Source organism: Camelina sativa, chromosome 6 (assembly GCF_000633955.1).
Source record: "Camelina sativa cultivar DH55 chromosome 6, Cs, whole genome shotgun sequence".
Lineage (NCBI taxonomy): Eukaryota > Viridiplantae > Streptophyta > Magnoliopsida > Brassicales > Brassicaceae > Camelina > Camelina sativa.
In genome coordinates this window covers 16,263,628-16,289,415 of record NC_025690.1, presented here as the reverse complement: position 1 = coordinate 16,289,415, position 25,788 = coordinate 16,263,628, and the positions used below count along the sequence as shown (strand labels likewise).

Sequence of the window (25,788 nt, the reverse complement as noted above, 5' to 3'; positions counted from 1 at the left end):
CGAACAACAACAAAAAAGACTTCACTCATCAAGCTCTGCTTCGATATCTCTTTGAAGCTCTTTTTTGTACTCTTTAAATGAACCGGGGTATATAGTCATATTCCCATCTACTACAACCCAAATCTGACTCTTCTCCACGTTCGAACAAACGCGCGATATGAGTCTCGAGTCATGACTCACCAACACAACTCCACCTGTGAACTCATCTAATGCATCCGCCAAAGCATCCATAGTCTGCGTGTCTAAGTGATTCGTTGGCTCGTCAAGAAGCAGAATGTGTGGGTTAACACAACTCTAGCCATTTGTCCTCCAGACAATTTATCAATCGGAGTCAAGTGGCTGTTACTTGGTAGCCCAAACTTGCCTAGTTTAGCGCGCACTGCTTCTTGCTTGCTACATCCTTCTTGGTCAGGATAAAGACGAAGAAGATACTCTGGCTTCTTTTCACTTCACCTTCGGTTAGAGCTAATTCTCCGGCAAGAAATTTCAAAAGAGTTGACTTCCCTCCTCCGTTACGTCCAACTATCACGACCCTTGTCTCCATATCGATACCTACATCAACATCCGAGAGCTTGAAGCCTGGCTTGTTATTATCTTTCTCGTCGGGGTAACTGAAGCTACCCTTGATCATAAGAGGAGGAGGTAGCTCCGTTGGTTTCGGGAAATGGAGCACCACGCTATAATCTCTCCATTTTTATTAACCTTTTGTTGCTTTGGCCGCCCTGTCCTCTACCTTACTCTGTTGATCCCGGTTTCCAGACCTCTTAGCTGCTTTCATCTGTTTGTCGATGATCTCAAACTTTTTATTCACCTCATTGCGTCGCAGCTTATATCCACGCTCGAAAGCAGTGAAGTTACCACTGTAGTAGCCGAGTTTATGGTCATGCAGATGAATTATATCTGTGCAGACTGCGTTGAGAAAGTCCTGGCAATGTGAAACAACAACTAGAGTTGTCTTCCAGCGACGCAAATACCCCTCTAACCAAAGAACAGCTCTCAGGTCAAGATGGTTGGTTGGTTCATCTAACAACAAAAGAGTAGGCTGCATAAAGAGAGCTCTAGCTAAGGAAACACGCATCCTCATGTCACCACTTAGTTTCCTAGTTGGATACCGTAGCATATCTTGCGTGAATCCTAACCCCCGCAGAATCTTGGACGCCTCCGCATCAGCAACATCTGACCCCAAAATTTGCAGCCTGTCGTACAATTCAGAAAGCTTTTCTCCATTATCAGTATCACCACCATCATTCTTGCTGAGAGCTTCAGCCTCTTCCCGTAGCTTAACCAACTCTTCATTGGCGGAAAGAACTGCATCCAGAGCACTCTTTTCATCACCGACCGCCTCTTGATCAACAAGAAGAACATCAATATTCTTTGGAACTGGAATCTTCCTCCAAGCTAAAAGCTTTAACAGTGTAGACTTCCCCATTCCGTTTGGTCCAAACAGTCCATACCTTTGACCATGTGATAGTTGAACAGAGGTTTCACTGAGAAGTACTTTACCACGACAAGAGACAGAGAAAGAATCGATCTTTATATCTCTAACATTAGCACTCGCCTTGTCTTGCCCTTCAAGCACCGAGGTCTTGCTTCCAATAACAACAGTGTATGCATCGCGGTCGTCCTCCAAGGACCTCTTCGTCTTTGCAATGTGTGCAGCTTCTAAAGCTAATCTTTCTTTTTTCTCTCGCTTCTTTTGTTCTTTATCAGTCACAAAGATATCATCAAGTTGCCTTTTCTCGCTCTTATGCTTCCTCCTTGCATCCATCTTCTGTCTCTGTTCCTCATCAGATACGTCTTCGTCTTCTTCATCATCAGAAGGAGGAAGATCAACGCCATTCATGTATGATGAAGCTTTTGGAGCATCATTGGAACTGGATGACGATGTCATCTTCTTGGAAGTACTGGATGAAGCAAGCAAGGCTGAGATTGATAATTTCTCCTTGTTGGAATCTTGTCCACTTGGTTTAGGATTATTCTTACCCATTAAAGCCTGTATCTGACATGAAACATCAAATAACAAAAAGCCAATGAGACATCCAAAATTATATAAAATTAAGGATTCACACTATACATACGTGAATCAATAGCATCTAGCGAATTAACTCGTTAATTTCCAAACACAGCCGACGAATTACTGAGTTGTTTTCGTTCGTTAACCTTTTTTAATTTATTTTGATCCTTAAAAAACATACATAGATTATATATCACGACAAAAGTTAGAGTAAATAAATCGTTTATCAGTGGTTAATTTACTAGGATGAGATTCGAGACAAACCTGAGACTGAGAGGCGCGTAAGAAACTATTTTGGATTGAAGACGAAGAAATATGAAGAAAGCTTTGCTTGGGTGGGACTCAACCCTTTCTTTTTAGTCTTTTTTTTTTTTTAAGTTCAATTCGGCCAAAAGTCACAAAATAAGCCTTTTTATAATAACACCCACAAGGCCACAAAAATTGAAATAGCGTAAAGAAGAAAAAAAAAGTCAATTCCGTCTACACAAACCCTAAACCGTATTAGAGTTGAATCCAGAGGTGGTTGATCAACGGAGAAGAAGATGAAGACGAAGGAGAAGGCTGACAAATCCGTCACTTCCCGATGATTTGCTATTGAGCTTCCTGGCCTTAAACACACGTACGTTGGTTCACTCTCTGCGTGAAACCAAGTAAGAAGGAAAGAAGAAGTCAAGTGATTATGTTTTGGCTACACTCCCAATTTCCAATGAAATATCAGCGTATTTTTTCAAGTCTCGAGCCTGTTGGTTCTAATATCTATAACACTAGTGGATCAAAATACCAGGCGCTCTCCTCTAGCGTCTCTGTTCTGGAATGCCGGTCAGTCGGTCACACACGTGGCGTGGGGCGAGGTTCCAAGCTTGCGGGAGGAGCTAATGACACTTTCTGCCAGCGTCCTTAATGGGAAGATATATGTAGCAGGAAGCTGCAAAGTTGGTGATTCCAACTCCTTGAAGAACTCGTTTCAGGTGTTCGACACAAAACACAAAAATTTGGGATCATGTTCCCACTCTTAGCAGCGAAAAAAAAACATAGCTTATACTCCAGAAGTGTATGTATTGACGGAAAGATCTGTGGTGACTCGCAAAGAGATAGTTGCTTACAATTCCAAGGAAAGTAGATTCGACCTAGTTGGACTCGTAAAGAGATGGGTGATTTTATGTTTTCAGATTCTTATTGCGAAATAGAGAATGTTTTGTACTCTGTTTCTAACGGAGAGTTCAATTGGTATGGCACTGATGAAAGAATGTGGAGAGATTTGGAGGGTTCTGAGACCAATCAACAGCTAATATGGATACAGAACAATCACTATGCTGAAATATAGAAATTATGAGTGAGAATCTGCGTGAAACTGCAGATCATAATCGAGAACCAAGATGCAACATGAACAGAACAGCTGAGAGGGAAGTTGTTTCCGCAAAATAATAACTGTATGGCTATTTGGTGACAATCTGTTAGATTGGAAACTTATCAGAATCCCAATCATATTATCACACTTCATTATTTAACTCTAAATATCATGACAAACATTTCTCTGTATTTTATGCCTCAAGTAGATGATATTCTATATAGCTTCAAAGAAGAGACAGATGGACAAACTATCAATAACCAAAAAACAAAGACATTTATACAAAAGAAGATTCTTTTAGAGAGGAGCCATTGACTTTCTTGGAGTGGGGTGCAAGGGTTTCGATACTCAGTTGTTTATTTTAACAATGTTTTTTTCTCTTTATATAACAAACACAAGAGAACAACGCTTTCATATAAAACTGTGTTTGCTAAAATACATATAACACTCAGAAGAAGCTCTGGAAAATCTAAAAGCCGCTGGTCAGGAAACTTCTACTTTCAAAATAATCTCTGTTAGTACTGGATGCGACTATAGTAAAAAAGGATCCGAGAAACTTTCCTGCAACATGGTGCCAACATGCCCTGGTCCAGTTGGGCGTTCGTCATTTGCAGAAGCAAAGAAGCGACTGCAAAAGCTCGAGCAAGATTATCAACACACTTACGAGAAGTACACAGAACTACAAGTAAGCATCAATACATAGCATAAAAAGTGATTGTTTGTAGAGTTGTTAGAAACTTATAGGGCCAGTTTAACAAGATAATGAACTTAATGTACAGTCAGACAGGTATAGGTACTACGTTGTTTTACAACATCCAGGACATCACAGTCGCTGGGTTGGCTACTGTATTAATGACAGCGAACGCTTAGTGGAGCAACTGCAGAATGTTCTTGACAAGCTGAATACAGAAGAAGCATCACAAAGAGGAAGAGAACCACCTACAAACGTATGTCCCAATCAATATCATTTTGTTTTTCACCGTACACACAATTACTAGAATTAGAAAATTAATCAGCTTCCTGCCTTTATTACAATTGTTCTGTTCCCATAGATCAGTTTTCCTAGAAACCTAGGAAACGAAATTAAACCACTTATCATAGTTCAGTAAATCTTATTATGTATTTTCCATGTGTTTCCGGTGTCAATGATACTGGTTTAGGGTAAGCAATTCTTCTTGATGCACGGTTGTAAAAGCTTAGCACAAGAAAAGATGGTACTGCAACAGCTAAAAGCAGAAAACAAAGAGAAATACACTGATGGCCTGAGTCAAGAAACAGTTGACCTCAAAAGAATTAAGCGGGAGGTACCACGCGCTACTCCTACTGAAAGCCCCTCTTAGTTAATTATCATAAATGAGCTTTTGGATATTTACTTCTCCATCTTATGATAAAATCAGTTCAGGTGCATTCACAGAATAATTCCACAGAATAGCAGCAAGAAATCTATGCATGATCTGTTGAGGAGAGTTAAAGAGATACAGAAGTTGACAGAAAAGGCTATTTCCAATGGTGCACTAACGGGCAACCGCACGAGTCTGGACGATATGAAAGATTCTACAAGTGTCACAATAAAGGTAATGAAGATACAAAGCACATATTTCTAACTCTTTACTCATGGGCTTGTTTCTTAAAACTAAGAAATGTGATGATGTTTGTTTTTCCACCAGCTTCTGGCGAAGGTAATCAGAGAATTTGAGAAAGAGAGAATGGAGACAGAGAACATCTTGCAAGACAGAGTACATTTTGCAAGAAAAAATGAAAAAGGGTACACAGACAAAATGAGATTTCTACAGGAAAAATGTAAATGCATAGGTGAGAAACGTGATGCAGAAAAGAAATACTTGCTCGATCTGAAGAAAAATTTCAGGGCGAGGCACAAAACTGCTTCACAAAGAAAAGGCTGCCGAAAAGGATAACTTTAGAGAGCTACTTCTAAGACACATGCAAAGATTTATTCCAAAGAATAGAAGCAAGACGCCTATATACGTATGGATGATGAACTGATGATAAGCTATCATGTTGTAAATCACATTGATGATTCCTTTTATGATACACCTCTCCTCTATAAGATGTATATTACAATATTTCCTTACCAGATCAATATAATAAGCAACCAAATCATTCTCGCTATTGGATCATTGGCTATGAACAAAGAAACTCTATTCTACAACTAACCATATATTCTCACAATAAACTTAAAAGCCTTCTCGATTAGGATGCGATATCTGAAGCTGCTTTTGTCAAACTATGACCAAGTCCCCTAAGAAAAACCTTTAGTGTGATATATTAAAACTTTTTTTTTAATGCTTTCTATGAAAAAAGTTAACCAATGTTACCAACACAACTGATTCTAAGTGATAACTACCATATTATCATATAAACTTAAGACTATCATATTAATCATTTCCTTGTATCTGATGCATCCATGGGTTATCTTACAAATAATTCATAACTCTTTTGACCAAAAGCCATTGACTTTAGTGGTGTGGCTTTTGGTCAAAACTATGACTTCCTCTGTTTCATATGATCACATTGAATTCAAGCATTTCTTTATATTTTATGCCCCCAGGAGTTTATTCTTTCCAATAATCATTTAATCAAGACATCATCTTATCGCTAGAAATCACAGAAGGATAGTATAATATATAAAAGAAGATTTCTTCGAGGAGGAGCCATTGACTTACTTGGCGTGGGGTGCACGAGTTTGGATAATCAATTGTGATAGGTTGCTTCATTCAAGCTATGATTTCTCCATTCCTATAAGAACACAAAAAGAGCTATGCTTTCAAAACTTAGGAGCAGCTTTGGAAATTCTTGAAATCAGTGGCATGGAAGCCTCTACTCAGCTCAACGACGTCAGCAAAATATCCACCTCTATAGGTATTGGAGGCAATCACGGTGAAGAGGGTTTAGGGATATTTTACCATGACAAGGTGTCACCTGATGCTGATCCGGTTGTGCACATGTTGTCAGTTTCCAAAGCAGAGAAGCGACTCAAAAAGCTCGAGAGGGATTATCAACACACCTATGAGAATTACATAGAAACCCGAGTAAGCATCTAAATGATACTGCTTATTATAAAGATCAGTAATACAATAGAATCAATTTTTTGAGCAGTCAAACAGGTTTAGGTTCTACATCAACGCAAAACATTCTAGCTATCGCAGTGGCCAGGCTGGAAACTCTATCATTTATTACAAGAAACTGCGAGAGCAACTGCAGAATAATCTTGACAAAATGAGGAAAGCAGAAGAAACAAAAAGAGGAATAGAATGGCCTGACTACGTAAGTCCTCATAACCAAATCAATAACATTTTGTTTTTCACTATACAAACAAACAAAGAAAAGAGAGTAATTAGCCCTCATGCCTTAGTGCAAGCAAGTCTCAATGCTGCACAGTTGTAAAAGCTTGGCCCAAGAAAAGAGGATACTACAACAGATCGAAGAAAGACCAAGCCACATGGAAAACAGTGACTTAGGTCAAGAGACAATTCATCACACAAAAATAAACTGGGAGGTGCTAACACTGTTACTTTAATAGTCTTTAGTTTATATCGCCGATTGGCCTTTATACTTACTTTACCATTTTACAAAATCAATCAGTTCAAATACAGTCAAAGTAGAATTCCAAAAAGTAGCAACAGCAAAGCAGTACATGATCTGCTGAGGAGATTTAAAGACACAGAGAAGATGAGGGAGAAAGCTATTATTGCCAATGGTGAAAATGTCAACAACAACCCAACAAGTCAGGACAGTTTGAAAACATCTATAGAGATGGAAATAAAAGTAATCAAATTCATGTCCCTTTCCTCCAGACTTTTGATTAATTGTCTCCTTTCTTAAAATTTTAAAACTCATCAACGAAATGATCTCTGTTATCCAACAGCTTCTGACAAAAGTAATCAAAAAGCTTGGAAAAGAAATTAGAGGGAGAGAGACAAGGATCTGGACTGATAATAGTCACGAGGAAAAGATGAGGCATCTAGAGAAAAAATGTGAATGGATATGCGGGAAATGGGATGAAGAAAAGAAGTATCTTGTAGAGTTGAAGAAAAATACATGAGGGGTTGTAAGCTTGTAAGACCGTCCCGCTACCATTTCAAAGTATCATTACATTGTTTCTTCCCGCTGCAGTAGTTTGGTTTGGGGATTCAAATTTTATTTTGCTAAACTGTCCACTCCGTTTCTACTGCACACTACCACTGTCAGTAAAACTCATACATTAGCTATAATCACAAGCCTAGCAAAATTTGTTCTACAAGATTGGAACACTATCAACGGTGATTATGCGTAAAATCTAGGACTCACAAAGAAGAGACAGGGCAAAAGATCACCAGAGTTTGATCAAATGTTTGTTAAGCATGCCACCATTTACTACCTTTAGAGTCTAGACTCTTTCCAGAGATAGATATGCATATATCAAGTTGTGAGGTTGTAACCCTAAAGCACAAAACAGAAAATGTTCTCAAAAATTTGAAGTTCATCCTTAGGGTTCTATACATATTTGGTTCTTGAGTACTCTTTTTCCTCTTTCTTTCTTCTTCTAATTTAGGATTACAACTCCAAATCTATCAAATTGGGTGCAATAAGCAAGTGTCAATACTAGCCATGGCGATAATTCAGAGAATGAATCAAAAAATAGGAAACAAAATTCATGGTTTTCCAATAACTGCTCTGTACTTAGCCTAAGTACTAGGTCCTAAGCGGAAGAGAAAACCAAGTTACGACTTACTCTTCGTGATGCTCCGATTCAGGTGGAAGCCGCAGATGATTCTGGCAGAGTACATTGTCGATTAATAGAAGTTGGTTGATAGCTTTGAGATGATGCAACGGGCGAATGAAGATCCTCGTTAGGTACGGGATTGAGAATACAGGAATTGTATGTGAAGAGGTGTTGACCGAAGCTTAGATGCTAAGTTGGAAATGTACACCCCCACCAGGTGTTCGATACAATGCCATCGAAGAGAAAGCAGCAGAAAAGGAAGTGAATGAAAAGTGGACGTGGAAGTTATACTATAGACTATAGAGGATAAAAGGACACATAAAATAACTTGAGATTTGAATGAATCTGATAAACTCTCTGCAAAATTATGTTTTTCCAGTTTGTGAATAAATATTCCAAATACATATTCCACACATATATATATATATATATATATGGAAAAGAAACATGTAATAACCAAACTAATTAATGTGTAAAAAACATTCAGCATTTGTCAAAGTAACTCGTTTTTCTCTACAATCACTTGGCCATATATATATGAGGATGTACGTGTGGATGTGGAAGTTATCACATGAGGATGTACGTGTGGAGAGACGCTTCAAAATCCTAGAGATATCATCCATGATTTAAGAAGACAAGGTTTCAAAACAGTTTAACCTTTAGCCTCAAATGGAGTCTGTGCCAACTGCCAAGCAACGGTTGGCTAAAGTTTGTTGGTGATTCCGCTGAGCTTATTACACGCTCTAAGCAAGGTTGGTGGTGCCTGTTATAAGCAGTCGCAGCATCAACATAATGCACTTCCATTTCCCAGTTCTTTTCATAATACACCAACAACAACAATATAATACAAAGACAATTAATTCCAAAAATAATCTCCCTTCTTCCCCCAACCATGAATTAAATCAAAAAATCACTAATTTTATTAACTAAATATATCATATAATAATTCAAAATAATTTAAATATAAATTCAAATAACAGTGAAGGAATCATATTTAAAATTTTGGTAACTAATATGAAATGCATTAACATTCAATGGTAACTATTTCTAAAATGAGAATTTATTTGTGAAAAGTGCTGCAAAAACACTAGTATAGATTCTCAATAAAAATTATAATATATAAGATCTTATCATTTATTCAGCACCACCATCCCTTACCAACACAATCTTCGGCCACCGGGCATCACCTCCCATCACTATCAACAAACCATCAAAATACCAAAATAGTAATTTTCTCTACCCCTTATCCTAGTTTTCTAATTATTTTCATATAGTATGCTATATTCTTTGTTGGTGTTTTGGATATATTATGCACCAAATTCACCCAACCATTTTACAAAAGAAAAGTTGTCAATGCGAAATTTCTTGTGCAAAAATTCTTCTTACCATCATACGTTATCCTTTGCAGCGGTGTAGTCCGCATGCAGAAAGTAGATAAGGGACAGTAGCGCATCTTCTTGATTTTTCCATTCCCATCAATTTTAAAAATAGGGATAATAATAAGTAACAACGCAACAAAAGCTTCATATTAACAGTTTAAATATCAAAAGCAAATACTGACTCAAGTAGTAAGATCCGATCTTCAACCAAATTCACATAAGTGTGAACTGGCCCTTTCTTCGAGGACTGATGTATGATATTCATTGAAATGTGTGTCTGGTCTTCCATACGGTAATAGAGGAGGTTGACTGTTTGAGAATTGGAAACTCCTTGCACAAAAATAATACTATTACCATCAATGGTGGTTCCTTTGCATCGATATGGTCCACCAAACAACATTTTCCAGGAGTAGTATTTTTCCCAATATGAATTATGAATTTCAGTTTGACTCTTAGACCAACTATTGGATGTATACACCCATAAATCCAAAAGACCACCACCAATTAAATTATATTTATAGAATTAATAAATCTGTTTAAAAAATACTTGTGAACGTAAAAAAATAATCAATTTAAAATAATTTGTATCACCATCGACAAACCTAGTCCAAGCTAGTATCTTTTTTCTTCTTGGAGTTTTCAACACAAATTAGATTAGATTATTAATCATAAGTAAGTGTTTTTTCCTACTTTGATTGTATGATTAGCTTTTGGTGTTTATTAGTCTGTAGGGTGAATAACAAAGATCAATATGCCGCCACCAAATTTGACTTATCTATAGAATAATAATCCTATATGAAACAAAAGAGCCATCCTAATTAAGTAAATTAATTAGTACTCCGTAATCTTGTTGCTGGATTTATTAGCATAATCGCCGTATCACACAAATCATACTAACTAGTTCTTACAAGTAAAGGAAGGTTTTTAGATTTTTTTTCCAGATGCTAAGAGCCTAAGACATAAGAATGCAGAATTAGAAAGCTGATAATTACCGCCTGACCGTTGCCAGTTCCGACATATATATCCCAAGCAAATTTGTGACCGTGCGGCAATCTTCTTGTACCAATCGATGGGATATCTAGGCCTTGCGTCGAGATAAGCTTTAGCCTCGTTCTCTGATAAGGCAGCCATTTTCCCCTTCCTCTTCTCCTCTCTTCTTGTTTCCTTGCTTTGAAATCTGAATACTCAACTTTCCTTTTATATACAACTAACTTTCTTGTCGTGTGTACTCACTCTTGTTTATATTAATATATGTTATGAAAAAGTGTTCAATGAAGTCCAACACTTAAAGATAGCGTCCAAGAACTGCTTAAATCTGGTTACTATCATATCTAATGTAAGTTCTTCTGATCCCCTCGTTCGCTTCTAAAGGAAGCTTTAGAGACTTCGTTTCTGTGTTATTGGCTCGACGTGATGATACGATTACGACCTCAAAGGAGATTACTAGGCCTTAATTAGTGGGCCTTAACAATAATTAGTCGTTTAAGTTAATCCGTTACAGTTGCATCATTGATTGTATTTAGTCTTCTCTCTCGTTCTCTGTAATGATTATGGAGAAAGATCAACAAAAGTTACAAAACAACATTAGAGGACGAGGATAATATATTTTAATAAACCAAACTGATTTAGAAACAAGGTGTTGGTGATGTCTGTAGATTAGAGGACGAGGTGGAAGGAAGAGGACTTATTAAAACAGTAAACAACTTACAAAAATCATCTGGCCATTAATAATACAGCCTTCACTGATCTAAAAGTGACAACAAATGAGAACGTATACGTCGAAAGCTTCTAAATCCATGATCTACGTAGAATATACTAACCAGCTCACCTCTAGCTTCAGATGGATTCCGTTCCAAGCAATGGTTGGCTCAAGTTTGTTGGTGCTTCTGCTGAGCTTATTACACGCTCTAAGCAAGGTTGATGCCTGTTATACGCAGTCGCAGCATCACCATAATGTGTTCCCATCTCCCCATTCTTTTCATCTTCTTCATCTATTTCAACTGCTGTCTACACCACAACAACAAACAATGTATATAAAAAGACCTGTTTTGTGTCCCTCATTAATTTCCTTGGAAAAGTTAATACAAAATTTGATAAATACCTGTATAGGGAAATGTTTGAATGATGGGAGGAAGCGGATCTTGCAGTACTCGTTGTAAGCTATAGTGATCAATATGAGTGGTACAGTAGCAATTGCTGCAGATGGCTTTGACTTAAGCCCAAAGAGACCCACCATTGTGATTTGCATAAGTATTGTTGAGACAAAGATATAATGATGAATGGATGGCCAGAATCTGCCGCATGTATCATATGTAGTCTCGTACACATCTTCCATCTGAGGAAACCAGAGTTAACATAATAATGTAAAAGTAGTATATGTGTGAATCACGCACATCTTAAAAGAAGAAGTTTAAGAGAATCTGGACCTGGTTGAAGTAGACAATGTATCCAAGGCAGAAATAACCAACTAGGAAAGGGAGCATCAATGGTGCGACCACCGCATAAATCATACCGATCATTATCGATAAGGAAACAGTGGGGATAACTCTAAAATATGGAAATGAAAAGAGGTAAGGAGTTCTCTCTTTTCCTCTTCCATACGTGCAGGATCTCATGATATCAAATAGTACAAGTCCCAATTGAAGAATCTCCAAAGAAAATCCAGACAGTCCATCTGTCAAGATGTATGTCATAAAAAACTCTGCCTATATATAAACATCAAGTGAGACAAAAGTTACTGTTTTGAAGAAAATTTGTTTTTGGAATTGTAGAAGAGTGTATAGGCTTTACCTGAGCTGAAACAGCAGCAGCAAGGTGACTAGGAATGTCTCTAGGATGAGTGAGATATTCTCCAATTTCATCTAGCAAGGAACCAGAGATAAGACTCAAGAAGAAAACATTTCCCATTAGAAAATAGAAGACCATATTGCAAGCTTTAATCTCCTCATTGCTCTTGGAAATAGAGCCCCCAAGATAGGCCATTCCAAGCATGGCAAAAGGAATGATGTACATGAAACCTTTGAGTATTGCACTTGGGAGGTACCCTGTCACAACTGAACTGAGCCCTGGTCTGTTACAAATAAAAAACTTATATTATTATGATAAAATCAAGAAACAAAACTTTATGAGAACAGTAATAGTGAAGGAGAAGAGAACTTTTACATGAATTCAATAGCCATGGCTGGAGGAAACCATTTTTTAAGCTTCTCATACTTTGCAATTCCCTGGACAGCTGTGACTGGAATAGCAAAGAATATTGTAAGAAGTGCTGCTGCAAGGATGACTCCTATTTTGTTGAGAGGCAATAGCTTTTGCGGAATAGCAAGATTTCTCCAAGATACATCTCTTGGTTCAGGAGCCATTTCAGTTATAAGTTCTAGGGGATTTGAGTGCTGCTGTGTTTGAGCTGCTAGAGCGGCACTTCTTCGGGATTTGAAGGTAACAAACGCAACAGGTAATTCCTAAATTTTAAATTACGCACAATATAGTAGTAGTATTAGTAACTTAGCAGGTGATTCATTATGCTGCACATACTATAGCACTTGACAATTACATTATGCCAAATTTTAACACACTACTCTGTTTTGGTCAAGCTACCTCATACAGTCTCTCGCTAGTTTTGTTTTAAGTCCATTTAGACCATTTAGATGTTACTATCCTCATAGAACTTATATTTCAGGATTCATGCAAGTCACTATAATCCTACGATTACAGTTATCTAGAAAATTGTGTAACCTGAAATGCTAGTGTCTTAGAAATCTATTAAATAAAAGCACAGAACTTTGTTAACCATCAACTCTGACCTTAATAAAGAGTTTATACCTTCTCTCTGAGCATAGTTTCACTTTGAAGGTGGCAAATCATATTGGTAATTTCTCGAAGCTTTTCTTCAGATGTGGATATCTGCTTATGTTCTTGTGATCCATTTGAAAGCATGTCTGTGTGTCTCTTGTCTTCTAGCTCTTTCTTAAGCTTCTTATGCTTCCCCTACGTAAAGGATGCTACCATCAGAACAAAACCTGGTAGAACAGAAAGAATTATATGATGATATCACCACTGCTAAACCTTACCAAAAGGTATTCAAGATCTTTCCCATCGTACAACATCTGATACGAGTGATAGCTGAAGCGATGATGCTTAGAAAAAAAGTGATCAACAGCGCAGCCACGAGTGTTATGCTCAGGGCAGAGAGGAACTTGCCGGACAAGAACAGTGAACTGGTCAGCACGATGCCTAAGTTCTCCCATTTGTTGAAGCCTTATCACAAGAATCTCTTTATATTCCTAGATGAGGAGGATCCAGTAAATAACCTATTCTATAAAATGATAATCTGGTCCAGGTATATATAGATGATCAACTTAGTCAGAATCCAAGCCAGATTTTGGAAGTATGCCATGATAGACAATAGTAAAAAGCTTACCTTATGCAACAAAAACAATGCATAGAATGAAATGAGCCACAAGCATGAGAAATGCACCCACAACCTATACGAAAATTAAGACAGATATCAAGAAACCAACTCTGAGAGAGATAATGCAAAATTAAGACATAAGCAAAAGATAAGGCTTACTTGTTAGAACCTCGTGTGATGTTTGATATTGTGAAAGCATCCATTGAATACTCTCTTCGAGTCGGTAAATCTGACTCATTGTAATAATCAATCGGAAGAAGCAGTGACGCTCCAAGTAATGAACACAACAGGAAGAATCTGATTCTGCAACATAAATCAAATTAGACAAGAGCTAATGAGCTATTCACATCTCGAGATGATCACAGGATATATATATGGTGAAACTAAAATACTCACCCGAATTTGAAAAGCCTGATGAGGACGAGAGCGTCGAGGCCATGTCGGCTGAGGATGTCTTCCTCGGGGACACGAAAGGCGCGTGGGATCCACGCAACGGAAGGGAGGAAGCGAGGGAGGCAAAGGGAAGAGTGTAGAGACAGAGGACGGTGTTGGTGGTGGCGATCTGATAGGCGGCGAGCGTAGTAGACGACGGCGTTGCGAGGCTGCTTCTTGAGGACGGAGAAGAGCCAAAGTGCGACGAGGGCGAGACCTATGTTGATTGACGCCGATGCTATCAAGCTCTCCGGCGTCATCTTTTTTTTCTTTCTCTTTTCTGTGACTATGTGAAACAGAGTCAGTCACATGATGTCATGTCATGTGGCCCTCCTTGTGCTGCTGCATGTAAAACAGAAGGCCTCCACGCCGCATTTGTCTCCTTTTTTTTACATTATTACACCTCGACCAAAATAGCATAGTGATATTGATTGAATTTTTGCACCTCCCTAAAAAGGAAATTTCTAGTACTATTTAATTTGTTTTACAACAAAAATCACACTATTTTAGTAGTGAATTTTTTGGACGTTGGTTGTTAAATGAAATTTATGGAAGGCAAATTTGAAGAATTAAAAGCAAGTGATTATCATCGCTAATTTTCAAAATTTATGTTATTATACTATCTATATATATAGGACTATTTTATGAGAGATTTTGTATTAAAAATGTATTTTACTATTTTGTAATGCACTCTATGTTTTTTTTTTGGGTACAAACTTTTTTAATAACAAATATTTTTTAATGTTTACTTATCTAAAACTTTAGGATTGATTCTGGTATACTACCCCAACTATACCATTTCTTCGATAAACATTATAGATTCTTTGCCTCTTTTTTTAACACCATAAACTATATTTTTCTCCATTAAACATCACAAACTATACATTCTCTTCTAATTACAACATAACTACCAACAGACAATTCATCAACAAAATTTCCTCTTCATCTTCCTCTTCATCTTCATCAACAAACTATACATTCTCTTCATCTTCATCTGAACTATCTGGAATTTCATTTCGACCAACAGACAATTCATCAACAAAATTTTCTACTGAATCTTCTACTTCAAACTCAAACCAATCTACTCCATCTTCATCATCTTCAGCTTCATCGTCGATTTTCTTTTTCTTACCCTCTCTTTTGTTTTTTTTTTCTAATTTGCAGTCATCTTCGTTTTCCTCACTAGGATTGTTATCAATATTTTCCATTTTCGTGTCGTGTTGCATCGCATCCATGTCTTCTTCGTTCATCGGATAACTGGAAAATTAACAGTTCTAAGCTTTTGACAAAAAAAACTAAGCTAACGAGAGAGAGAGAGAGAGATAAGCTATGAAAGGAGAGAGAGACCATACCAGAAAAATGGAGAGAAAGAGAAGTGGGAAACGGTGATAAATTGAGAGGAAGGAAACTGATCGTGGGCTCTGGTTTTTTGGTTCAGCTAATGTAAACGTGGTTTTCAAAACGTGATTATCGGTTTACTAAGTCTAATCACAATTTAGAGTTGTTATATTGTAATTAGAAGAGAATATATAGTTTGTGATGTTTAATGGAAAAAAATATAGTTTATGATGTTCAGAAAAGAGGCAAAAAGTCTATGATGTTTATCGAAGAAGTAGTATAGTTGGGGTAGTATACCAGACTCAACCCAAAACTTTAACTTGTTTTCAGAAATATAGCAATTGTTTTTTTTTTTTTTTTTTTATAAGGTGGAGACAATCTATCTATGGAGTTCTTTCAATTTCAGTAAAGACTTGTCACTTGTTGTATTTACTGGTTAAGTAGTGTCTGCGGTAACGTCTAACGTAACTCGTGATCAATCTTGAAACAAGAATAACCTCTATCAAGATTCAAAAATCCCCTGTGGTATGAAAGTACAGACTACGATGAAACAAGATAAACAAACGCATAAAAAATCCAACACACAAAAGACAATTCACGTCGTTTGAAATTTCTAACCTTAGTCTACAACTTACAACGACCAAAACAACGTCAAAAACAAGATTATTAGTATAATCGATTGCAACCATTTGATATCCATTGTTTCGTGACATACATGAAGTGTTCAGGATAGATAACACATGATGACATGACTAACTTTAGTATACTTTATTTTATTTTATTTTCATTTGAACAAATTGATCCAAGTATATACTTTTAAAAAGTTTTAAAGATGGATATAATCTAAAACAGCTACAACACTTTATGTTTTTTTTTTGGGGTACAAACTTTTTTAAACAAATATTTCTCGTTTTTCTTGTCAAAAACTTTAACTTGTTTAATTGTTTTTGACGAGAAGCAGTAAGAGAGAATCGTCTACATAATCCACAAAATCTGGATTAGTCCTTCGTACCATGAGTCATGTATGATATGGCCCGGCCATAAAGCAGGGGAAGGTATATATACTTAATTAAAAGGCGACATTTGCAAAATAATTCGTCTAGTCTGATGGTTACGTTGTACTTTATGAGTTTTATTTGTATTTTTGGCTGGCACTTATTTTCCTTTTCTTGTTTGTTGGGAAGCATTGTTTTTTTTTGTTCTTTCTTCAGTTCACTTATTGTTTGATAATTCGATTCTTTTTATTTGGCAAAACATATTTTAATATCTGATTTATTTGTTGATTATTAAAAAAACCTTTAAAATCAATAATTTCCTGTAAATACAGAGAGTTAATTTTCACAAGTAATGTCATTTACCACTTTTAAAATATTTTAATATGATTTCTTTTATCGTTAATATATAAATAAGGCCACATTTTGTAAAAATGCTTTAGGCCACATTAAACTTAGGACCGGCCATGTGTATATGATAATTTTTGAAAAGAGCATAATTCTTCAATGTGGTAACAAAGAAGGTTGACTTCTTGAGAATGAGAAATTTTTTGTAAAAAAATTATTTTCTTACCATTTTGTCTTTGCAACGATATGGTCCACCTTGTTGATTGTTGATTACATAGGCGGATCTTGGAATGAAGATGATGATGACTTTGTTTTTGCTGACGAGGTGTTTTATGATAAGATGGAGTTGGCGAGTGATTCATGTACTTTTTGCTGTGAACCACTTCTTGGACTGATTTTCTGTTACAATGGAGTGAACCTCCTTGTCTGCAGTCAAATTACCGGTAGTTTCTTCAATCTTCTCACAATTCTTGTAGCAGGATCATCAATTTGCCATTTTGGCTTTGATCCGATTTTTGAAAAGTTCAAGATATTAGTTTTATCTCAACTTGCGGGTGAGGAAGATGTCCATATTCTCACTTTGGATGGAAAAGAATCCTTTTGGAAAGTGTAATCAACGTCATTTACCTAAGAGTCATGGCATTTTCTTAGAGGGGAGTATATATTATGTAGGATTGCTTTTTTTTTTTTTTGATAATCGATCTTCTATTTAAAAGCATGAGAAAGCAAATGTTACAAAACCTAAAAGGTTTAATAGGCTAATTAGCCCAAACACACAACAAAAGAACCAAATTTTGAATCTACTTAGTACATGATAGCTGGCCCATAAAACTAATAATCAAATACCCAATTTGATTGATGGAGATCACAAGTAGTCAAAACAAACAGAGAGACGACAGAGAGTTGAAAGAGACGATGAAGAGTGGTGATCAGAGAATCTTAGGAGAACCAAATCTGAAGCATTTGTGATGTTTGGCGTGGGTTTGAGAGGCGTATGCTGGCTATTCTGTTTCGGACCAAACGATCAACATCACGGATCAAATTATCCACCGATTTGAAAGTGTTTCGATGCAGACGATTGTTTCGTTCTGTCCAGATGAAGTATATCGAAGCTTGCCAAGCAATTAGTAGAAGTTTTCTGTTTGGCTTGGAGGTGGAGTATACTCGAAGCTGGGAGAGAAGAGTATCCCAATCTTGAGATGATCTAAAGTTGCATCTGTGAGAGATATTAGCCCATATGGCACCTGAGAAACTACAATCAAAGAACAAGTGGGAGCGTGATTCTGGATTGGCATTGCAAAGAAGGCATGTGGGGTCGCTTGCTAGTCCCCACTTCAACATCCTATCCATAGTCGGACTTCTGTTTAGTACCATCAACCAAGTAAGAAATTTATGTTTAGGAATTCCTCCAGAAAACCATACCTCTCTAGACCAGGTAACTAACGGTTTTTGATCACGGAGCAGGTGGTAAATGTCACTTGTGATATATTTTTCGGAAATCTGATTATTAGGCCACCACTCATATGAGTCTTGAGTTTCTGAAAGTGAAATTGTTGAGAGATAAGCTTGGATTCTCACAAGAGATTCAGACCTAGCAGGAGGCATGATCCAGTTCCCATTCTCCCACAGCTCGGCTAAAGTTGATGACTGAGGGATACCTAATCTCACTGATCCTTCTTGTGAAAGATAATCTCTGATTTTTCCAAATGGAGACCAGTTGCTTGACCAGAAGTAGCAGTTTTCCCCATTACCTACAGATTGTTTTATCCATGGATAAGCTAAATCACGAAGTTGCAGCAACTGATGAATTACTAGAAGAAGAATTTGTCATAATGAAATTTGATGTGCACTCTAAGGAATTATGTGCCATTCCCTTTCCTGCTGAAGCATCCATTGGCATTTTGAATGTTGATTTAGTTAAGTCCAAAGACGACATCGCTCTTGTGCCAAATTTAAGCGATGGTCTTTTGGATTTGTGGGTGTATGCCTCCAACAGTTGGTCAAAAATTCAGATTGAAGGTAAGTAATACTACTACTGGAAAATGATGTTTCGTGAACAAGTCTGATATCTTTATGAAAAAATAATTAGAAAAATAAACTTCGGAAGACATAAAATATAAAAGAATGCTTGAATTCAATGTGATCATATGAAACAGAGTAAGTCCTAGTATGACCAAAAGCCACACCACTAAAGTCAATGACTTTTGGTCGAAGGGTTGTGAATATAAGCCACATTAGTTGTAAGACAACCCATGTTGGATGCATCAGACACAAGGATAAATTTTTTTGGACATTGATTGTTAAATAAAAGTAATATATGTAAGTCTAAATTTGTAGAAATTAAAACAAGTGATAATTATCATCGCTATTTTTCCAAAATTATATTATAGTACTATTTTATGAGAGATTTTGTGTTACCAGTATATTTTGTAACAAGATTATTATCATCGATTGCAACCATTTGATATCCATTGTTTCGTGATATATACATGAAAGTGTTCAACATGACTAACTTTAGAATACTTTTAAATTTTATTTTCTTTTGAACAAACTGATCCAAGCATATACTTTTAATAGGTTTTAAATATGGATATATCTAAAACAGCTAAATTACTTTAAAGTTTTTTTGTGGTGCGTATGAATTTCTACCCCACCAAATCTAAAAGTTGAACCATGGTTCTTGTTTTTTTTTTACTTTAAAAAACATATTTACCCAAAAAAGCAAAATAAAACAGGTAATAACATATTATATTTTTGTGCCTCTTATTTCCTTGAACACTAATATGATAAAAACATTAGAATATAAAATAAAATAAAAGTAAAGAAAAGACCACAGCCAGGGAAAGTCAAAATGTGCTGTCATGGAAAATGGAATCAAAAAGTCGTAATTATTGGGTAAGTTGATCTCAGCCACATCTTTAGATACGCCTCCCTCGTCTGACGTGGCATCTTGTTCTCTCTCAGCCACTCGTTTGGCACGTGACACTTTTCCTGACTCCTCCGTCCTCAAAAATTTGTCCACTGTGTTGTGTAACTCCTTCGTTCTCTTCCCATATCCACCCATGAAGAAGGATTCTGAATCAAGGTTTTTGAGAAAGCTTCATACTTTTCAGTTTATTTTTAATCGGTTTTGTAAAAAAAAAAAAAAAAAACTTTTGTTATTATAAGGATTTACGTTATCCGACTTGTTAATCTTGTTTTTTTTTGTTTTGTTTTTTTCTGAATGTTTTGGTTTTTTCCTTGGTGGAGTCGGCGATGTGTGGAGCAATCAGGGAGCTTCATATTGGGTCTGTGATTCGATTTTGCGTCTCGAGAAATGTTTGATTGGGAAGAAGAAGAGGTAAGTTCTCATCTTTTGCTATAAATCCGACTCTTGTGTTGAATTAGTAATGATAAAGGATCGGTTTTGAATCACTCGTCCTGTAATTTATGAGTTTCCTTGTTGTTTGCTTCTCCTCTGAAGTTCCCTTCTCTGTGTATGTGATTGCAATAATTACGTACCATGCTTCTGTAGCTTTATATTTCACACTATTCACAGAGAAGAACGAGGTTGTGGCTTTAGTTCTGGAGATTCAATCGGTCAAGCTTTGGTCAACTGTTTTGACTGCATTTGAAGAGATAGAATTTAAATTTTGGTAGTTAGGGAAGGAGCCTCGGAGCTCAAGGGTATGAGAAGGAGCTTATCATTTGGAAGATGGTTATGCTAGCATACTTCCTGTTTTTTTTTTCCATTGACAAAGTCTCTGTTATCTAGTTTTATAGTCAAATTTCACTTTTCGATGATAAGTCAGTTTTATCTTGTGGGATTAGATGTGCCTATGTGTCAATGCTTTTTAAGCTGCTCTTGATCATGTTCTTACATCTTTATAGATTCCTTGAGCTTCGGTCTCATGTAGATCCCTATTGTTTATGGTCTTACCCTATTTTTTCAGCTTACTAATATGATATGGGGTGATAACGGTGAGACAGGCGATCATATTGTACCTTTTAAAGTAAAAAGTGAACAACTTAACAAGAAGGATACGAGTGAAGAATCTAAGACAGCTAAGTCGGCTGAGCAAAAGATATCTGTGACTACAGTTGACCTCGCTGATGATGATAAGCTGGGGAGCAGTTCGGGTCATAATGTTGATGACGGGATTCCTCAGCCAGGTTTCTGTATGCCCTCATGGCCAGTTGACTCTTCGCTATCTAATGCCAGAAAAGATGATCCAGATTCGAGTGCGACTGAACTTTCAAAATGCTTAGCTGAGCCAGCTATATATGATTCATCAAGAGGTGGTGTGTTTCTTGAAAAACAGTGATGTTTTGCTTGGGTACGTTCTTTCCGTTCTAATCATTTTAAAGTTGTGTGCTCACCCTGTTTTTACCAGAGAAACCGTCTGAACTTGCGAAAGGCCCCGATATTTTTCATAGCACCGATGAGAGTAAAGAGCAAGGTGATTTTGATGAGTACGGCTGGGCCAACATTGGTAGTTTTGATGATCTTGATCGAATGTTCAGGTAAAACTATTTCTCCTCCTGACTGAGCTACGTAGTAACTTTTCAATGACGTACTCCTTTTGTTCCATGTATAATGTGTTATATGCTGAACTGAATTCGTAACACAATCTTCAAGAACTGACAAGATATCATGTTGAAAGGAATTAGGTGAAATTAATGACAAAATTACTAGCTCCCTTATTTCATGTGTACAACTTATTTGAAAAATATGTCAAGTTGCTTCCTTTGTAGAACGGGCACTAACTTGTCGCTCCACCATCTGAGATACACATTGCTTAACATCAAAGAAGATTACTTATGCACGTCGGCCTCCATCTAACACAATATCCTCACAAGTGATGATTTTGCAGCAATGATGTCCCTATATTTGGCGATGGCAGTCTCAGCGGTGCTGATGAGTTGTGGTCTTCTTCTAAAGATGTATCCAATAGTCCAAAATCGTTATCATCAATTTTGGACCCTCAAGATCTAGGACTGGATATTAGAACTGAGTTTGAGAAACAAGAGAACCAGCAATTTCTAGTGACTGGAAAAGCCAATGGTCTGTCATCCCAAAGTATGTCGAGTGTACATGCAACCCTAAAAGCTGAGCAATATCGTGAGAACAAGGGTCAACACTCAGTTCAAGACCAGGTACTATGCTTAGCAGACTGCTGCATATTGCTCATATGTTTATGATAAAGTGAATGAAAGTATGTGCATAGCACTTCTGTCATTGCAGATCGGTAGCATGACTTATGTTTTCAAATTCTTAGGCATTCTAATTCGTACAGCTTTACTGAGACTTATTCGTTTCATTTCCTTTTTTTCTGAACAGCCATATCAACAAAATAAAATGATGAAGTTTACGAATATGTCTGGGAGTTCTGAGGAAGGGGCATTTCAAGATCTGTACAGTCAGAGAACTCCATCCAGGAATTCACGTAGAAAATTTGTAAATCAGTTGGCACCGCCACGATCCTCTTTGATGGCTGTTAATCTGCAGAGGGAGTCTCAAGGTTCTGGGACATCACATTATTCACATATGCCAAACCAATACATGACTACTGCTTTTGGTAATCTTACCAGTCCATATTCTAGTGTGCCTGTTCTTTCGGCCGTTCAGCACCCTGATCTTAAGAATCAGTTGATGCATCCTTCCTACGATCCTGCTACTGCTACCTCCGTAAACATGGCACCAGATATCTCTGCACGGCCTTCAACAATGACACCACAGGAAAAACTAGAAAAACTAAGACGCAGACAGCAAATGCAGGCAATGCTTGCAATTCAGAGACAACAACAGCAATTTTCTCAACAGGTACCTGTAGTAGATCAATCCATTACACAGAACTCTCTCCAAGATATTCCACTCCAGTTTGTCGACAAAACTAATCTCCAAGGGATAACTACAATGCCTTCATTTGATCCTAATTCATCTTTGGAACAAGATGATTCTGGCAACTTCACTGCTGCTATTGATAATTCAGCAGAATTCTCGGTTCTTTATCGGCTCCAGGATGTTGTAGCAAAGGTACCCAAATGGTCGATTGGCTTACATGAGGACGCATATAATAATCCTACGGTACTATGTAGGTGACCTTTATGTTGGGAGTGACTAATACTCTTTCCTGTCCTGCAGTTGAATATGGGAACAAGGACTTGTATACGGGATAGCTTATTCCGGTTGGCTGGTAGCGCAGCTCAGAGACACTACACTAATGATACAGCCCACAGTAACAAGACTAGCCAGGATGACCAAGAAGTTATTCCCAGAGAAAAATCCAGATATAGGTAAGAAAGTCTGTGCATATCAATCGTTATGGTATACTTCGTATTAAGATAGTGTAAACTACATGCATACACTTTTGTACATGTGGGTTAACCTTTTATAAATCATAAATGCTACCCGTTCAGTATCAATATCAAATTGTGGTTTACTAACTCTTGTATTTGATATTACAGATATGCTGGGATGCCAGACACAGAGGCGGTAACCAATCCCACAGACAGAACTGTGGCTCATTTGCTCTTTCATAGGCCTTTTGATATGCCGGCGGCAAAACATATGGAAGGACCAGAATCACCAGCTTCTTCAAAGATGGGAAGTGAAGAAAAAGGGATTTTTCCTAAATGCAGCATACGAGAGAGTCGCTTAAATAAGCAGAAAGCTCAAGAGGAAGGACCTACAGATTCACTTGCATTAGGGAATGCACCCAACTCTGGATCCAGTTGTACTGTTGGTGAAAGGGATGTTGAAGAATCCCAAGGAAACAAAAGAAAGTTGTGAAATTTAGAAGGTTATTAATTCCTTACTATTCTCTATAATTGCGCCCATACACCCACTAATAGAGCTTCCGGATTTATTGGTAACTAATACTCAGGTGTTGCTTTTGTTTCAATCAGTTTAGGTTGCCGGTTAGAGAAAAGCTTTGGAATTTCAGCAGACTAGAGAACATCTCTCTGCGTTTCGTGAAACATTCTCATCATTGCTCCTTTCTTGTGAAGCTCTTAATTCATGTAATTAGATGTTCTTTTACACGTACCTCCATGACAACTACATTTTGGAAAACTCGTGTAGTTTGCTAAGTTTTTCCACATTCAAAACCAAAGTCGATCTCTTATTACAATTGTAAGCAAATATGAAACACCAAGGACAAATAACTACTATTTTCAAGAAAAGAATTAGGAAAGAGAAGGAGTGTCTCAATTAAACTTGGGGTAGCTGCATTGAATTTGCCTTACTTCAGACGATGCATCTGTAGGTGACAAAAGACCCAACCGGTTCTTTACTGTATGTAATCCTCACCACCTGTTTTTTCTTCAATCCATAGTACCTGACGAAGCTGTCACTCTCCTGCAAATAAGGAAGCTGAAATGGAGAAAAAAACATCCATTAAAATAGGGATAGGATACACAATAGATGAAGAAGCTTTGTCCAGAATTGAAACAGACATGTTTGTCCTCAAGTGCATGCTTCTTCAGCAATTGTTCTTTCTCCTTTTTGGTCAAAACCTCCATCTTTGGCTGCTGAATATGCTTTGTGATGTTGACCAACAAATCTCCTATCTGTTGGTACATTAAATAAGTGTTACATGTGTTCAAGACAATAATGTATCTTCCAATTCAGGTCTCAAGTTCATGACCCTCAATAGGATACCATTCAAGACGATCCGGGCTATAATGTCTCATCATGTAGGAGAATGGATAACTCATAACTGCTTACCCATAACTACTTACCGGGAAAGTCTCAACTGGAAAAGGGAAGGTTGTCAATTCCTTCTGGGCAAAGTGGTTCATTTTGCCCTGTAAAATCAGAATCATAGCACGCACGCCTACATTGTTGGAAATCTGACTATGAATGGCACGAACTGTTTTCACGGTGATTGGTTCAGATTCCATGAACACAACAAGGATCTGCATAAAACCAATTCAATAACCTCAATGAAAAACAGATAAAGCATGAGGTTACATTCTCATCTCAACTAACTATACAAACATAACGTTTTAATGACACCTAACCCCTAAAATGCTGCAATCATTTCTTATTATAAAGTTATAGCAACCTCCCATTGGATACATACACGAGCACCATGTGAGGAATCTGACTGCTATAACAAATTTTCTTGGTCCCCGAGGGAAAAATGGGTATGCCATTAGTCCTTTCAGCTTTTCCAAAACATTTACCAAAAGCTCTAAACTCAACAGAACAAGACGAAATGCAAAACATACATCAATGGAGAGACATCATTTCCCCTTACTTCCGTGCACAAATAAAAGTAAAAAGAGCTCTAATTAACCCCTATAGCTTCTCACTAGTATGATCCTCATACGTTTAAAAGTGTCATAGAACCAAAAAGTTGAAACCTTTTGCAAAATTTCATCTCTTTGAAGTCAAACCCAAACCAAAGTTAAACCCTAAATCGAAAAAAGTCGAAGCAAACTCAAGCTGTAGACCCAAAAACCGAGAAAAGTTTAAGCCTTTTGCACATTTCCCCCCTATTTGAAGGTGTTAGAACCCAAAATCGAAAAAAGTTGATGACTTTTTCAGATTTTCATCTATTTCAAACCAAAAACTGACCCAAATCGAAAAAAAGAGGTGAAAAATATAAAAAGCTGAAACCTTTTTCCTTGGATCTGAGCGAAGAGCCACACAGATACGGAGGCGTTCAAAGTCTGGCTTCTCACCAAAAACAGAACGAAACTCAGAAAGAGAGAGAGAGAGCTCGGCTTCATTAACTTCGTAGCCTCTGTCGCGAAGCATCTCAAAAGCTGTCGTGCGAGCCAAGTAAAACCTCTTGCTTTCGACCCCTCCGTCNCA

General features: G+C 37.2%; 5 protein-coding genes, 1 long non-coding RNA gene and 1 pseudogene across 16 annotated transcripts; 3 read left to right on the top strand and 4 right to left on the bottom strand.

The window, feature by feature from the left end:
* Positions 22 to 1,987, bottom strand: LOC104791725 (annotated as a pseudogene).
* On the top strand, positions 3,740 to 5,492 carry LOC104791722. Of its 2 annotated transcripts, none has more exons than XM_010517683.2 (5): positions 3,740 to 4,047; positions 4,142 to 4,309; positions 4,523 to 4,666; positions 4,760 to 4,936; positions 5,030 to 5,492. In XM_010517683.2, exons 1-5 carry the CDS (start codon positions 3,931 to 3,933, stop codon positions 5,276 to 5,278), a joined length of 855 nt encoding a protein of 284 aa, XP_010515985.1. In that variant the 5' UTR covers positions 3,740 to 3,930; the 3' UTR covers positions 5,279 to 5,492. The 2 variants fall into 2 exon arrangements, with proteins under 2 accessions (XP_010515985.1, XP_010515986.1); XM_010517684.2 differs by having other exon boundaries at positions 3,919 to 4,047; positions 4,146 to 4,309.
* LOC104791724 lies at positions 3,905 to 10,769 on the bottom strand. Of its 2 annotated transcripts, none has more exons than XR_768947.2 (6): positions 9,647 to 10,769; positions 9,472 to 9,541; positions 8,095 to 8,898; positions 6,287 to 6,387; positions 6,047 to 6,119; positions 3,905 to 3,990 (listed from the first exon to the last, which is right to left on the bottom strand). It is a non-coding gene; the product is annotated as an uncharacterized LOC104791724 (long non-coding RNA). The 2 variants fall into 2 exon arrangements; XR_768946.2 differs by lacking the exon at positions 3,905 to 3,990 and adding an exon at positions 4,212 to 4,301.
* LOC104791723 lies at positions 6,128 to 7,880 on the top strand. The gene is made up of 5 exons (XM_010517685.1): positions 6,128 to 6,412; positions 6,480 to 6,647; positions 6,736 to 6,879; positions 6,966 to 7,148; positions 7,249 to 7,880. Exons 1-5 carry the CDS (start codon positions 6,191 to 6,193, stop codon positions 7,423 to 7,425), a joined length of 894 nt encoding a protein of 297 aa, XP_010515987.1. The 5' UTR covers positions 6,128 to 6,190; the 3' UTR covers positions 7,426 to 7,880.
* LOC104791721 (CSC1-like protein At3g54510) lies at positions 10,898 to 14,677 on the bottom strand. 5 transcript variants are annotated; one of them, XM_010517682.2, is made up of 11 exons: positions 14,272 to 14,677; positions 14,035 to 14,178; positions 13,885 to 13,948; positions 13,535 to 13,747; positions 13,287 to 13,451; positions 12,627 to 12,925; positions 12,255 to 12,534; positions 11,891 to 12,169; positions 11,566 to 11,799; positions 11,293 to 11,471; positions 10,898 to 11,003 (listed from the first exon to the last, which is right to left on the bottom strand). In XM_010517682.2, the coding sequence occupies exons 1-10, from the start codon at positions 14,565 to 14,567 to the stop codon at positions 11,301 to 11,303; spliced, it is 2,145 nt and encodes a 714-aa protein (XP_010515984.1). In that variant the 5' UTR covers positions 14,568 to 14,677; the 3' UTR covers positions 10,898 to 11,003; positions 11,293 to 11,300. The 5 variants fall into 5 exon arrangements, with proteins under 5 accessions (XP_010515984.1, XP_010515983.1, XP_019102352.1 ...); XM_010517681.2 differs by lacking the exon at positions 10,898 to 11,003 and having other exon boundaries at positions 11,058 to 11,471; positions 14,272 to 14,676; XM_019246807.1 differs by lacking the exons at positions 10,898 to 11,003; positions 14,272 to 14,677 and having other exon boundaries at positions 11,058 to 11,471; positions 13,535 to 13,794; positions 14,045 to 14,135.
* Positions 19,968 to 24,079, top strand: LOC104791720 (protein LNK2). 5 transcript variants are annotated; one of them, XM_010517679.2, is made up of 9 exons: positions 19,968 to 20,070; positions 20,235 to 20,325; positions 20,918 to 21,301; positions 21,402 to 21,488; positions 21,839 to 22,121; positions 22,306 to 23,001; positions 23,110 to 23,261; positions 23,433 to 23,767; positions 23,874 to 24,079. In XM_010517679.2, exons 3-8 carry the CDS (start codon positions 21,249 to 21,251, stop codon positions 23,755 to 23,757), a joined length of 1,596 nt encoding a protein of 531 aa, XP_010515981.1. In that variant the 5' UTR covers positions 19,968 to 20,070; positions 20,235 to 20,325; positions 20,918 to 21,248; the 3' UTR covers positions 23,758 to 23,767; positions 23,874 to 24,079. The 5 variants fall into 5 exon arrangements, with proteins under 5 accessions (XP_010515981.1, XP_010515978.1, XP_010515977.1 ...); XM_010517676.2 differs by lacking the exon at positions 19,968 to 20,070 and having other exon boundaries at positions 20,091 to 20,325; positions 20,918 to 21,263; positions 21,359 to 21,488; XM_010517675.2 differs by lacking the exon at positions 19,968 to 20,070 and having other exon boundaries at positions 20,091 to 20,325; positions 20,918 to 21,266; positions 21,359 to 21,488.
* On the bottom strand, positions 24,190 to 25,788 carry LOC104699125 (DNA-directed RNA polymerase V subunit 5C; the record flags this gene model as incomplete). Its single annotated transcript, XM_010414468.2, has 4 exons — positions 24,190 to 24,339; positions 24,423 to 24,536; positions 24,708 to 24,884; positions 25,591 to 25,788. Coding segments are annotated over 4 exons (615 nt in total), but the record flags the coding sequence as incomplete, so codon positions are not given.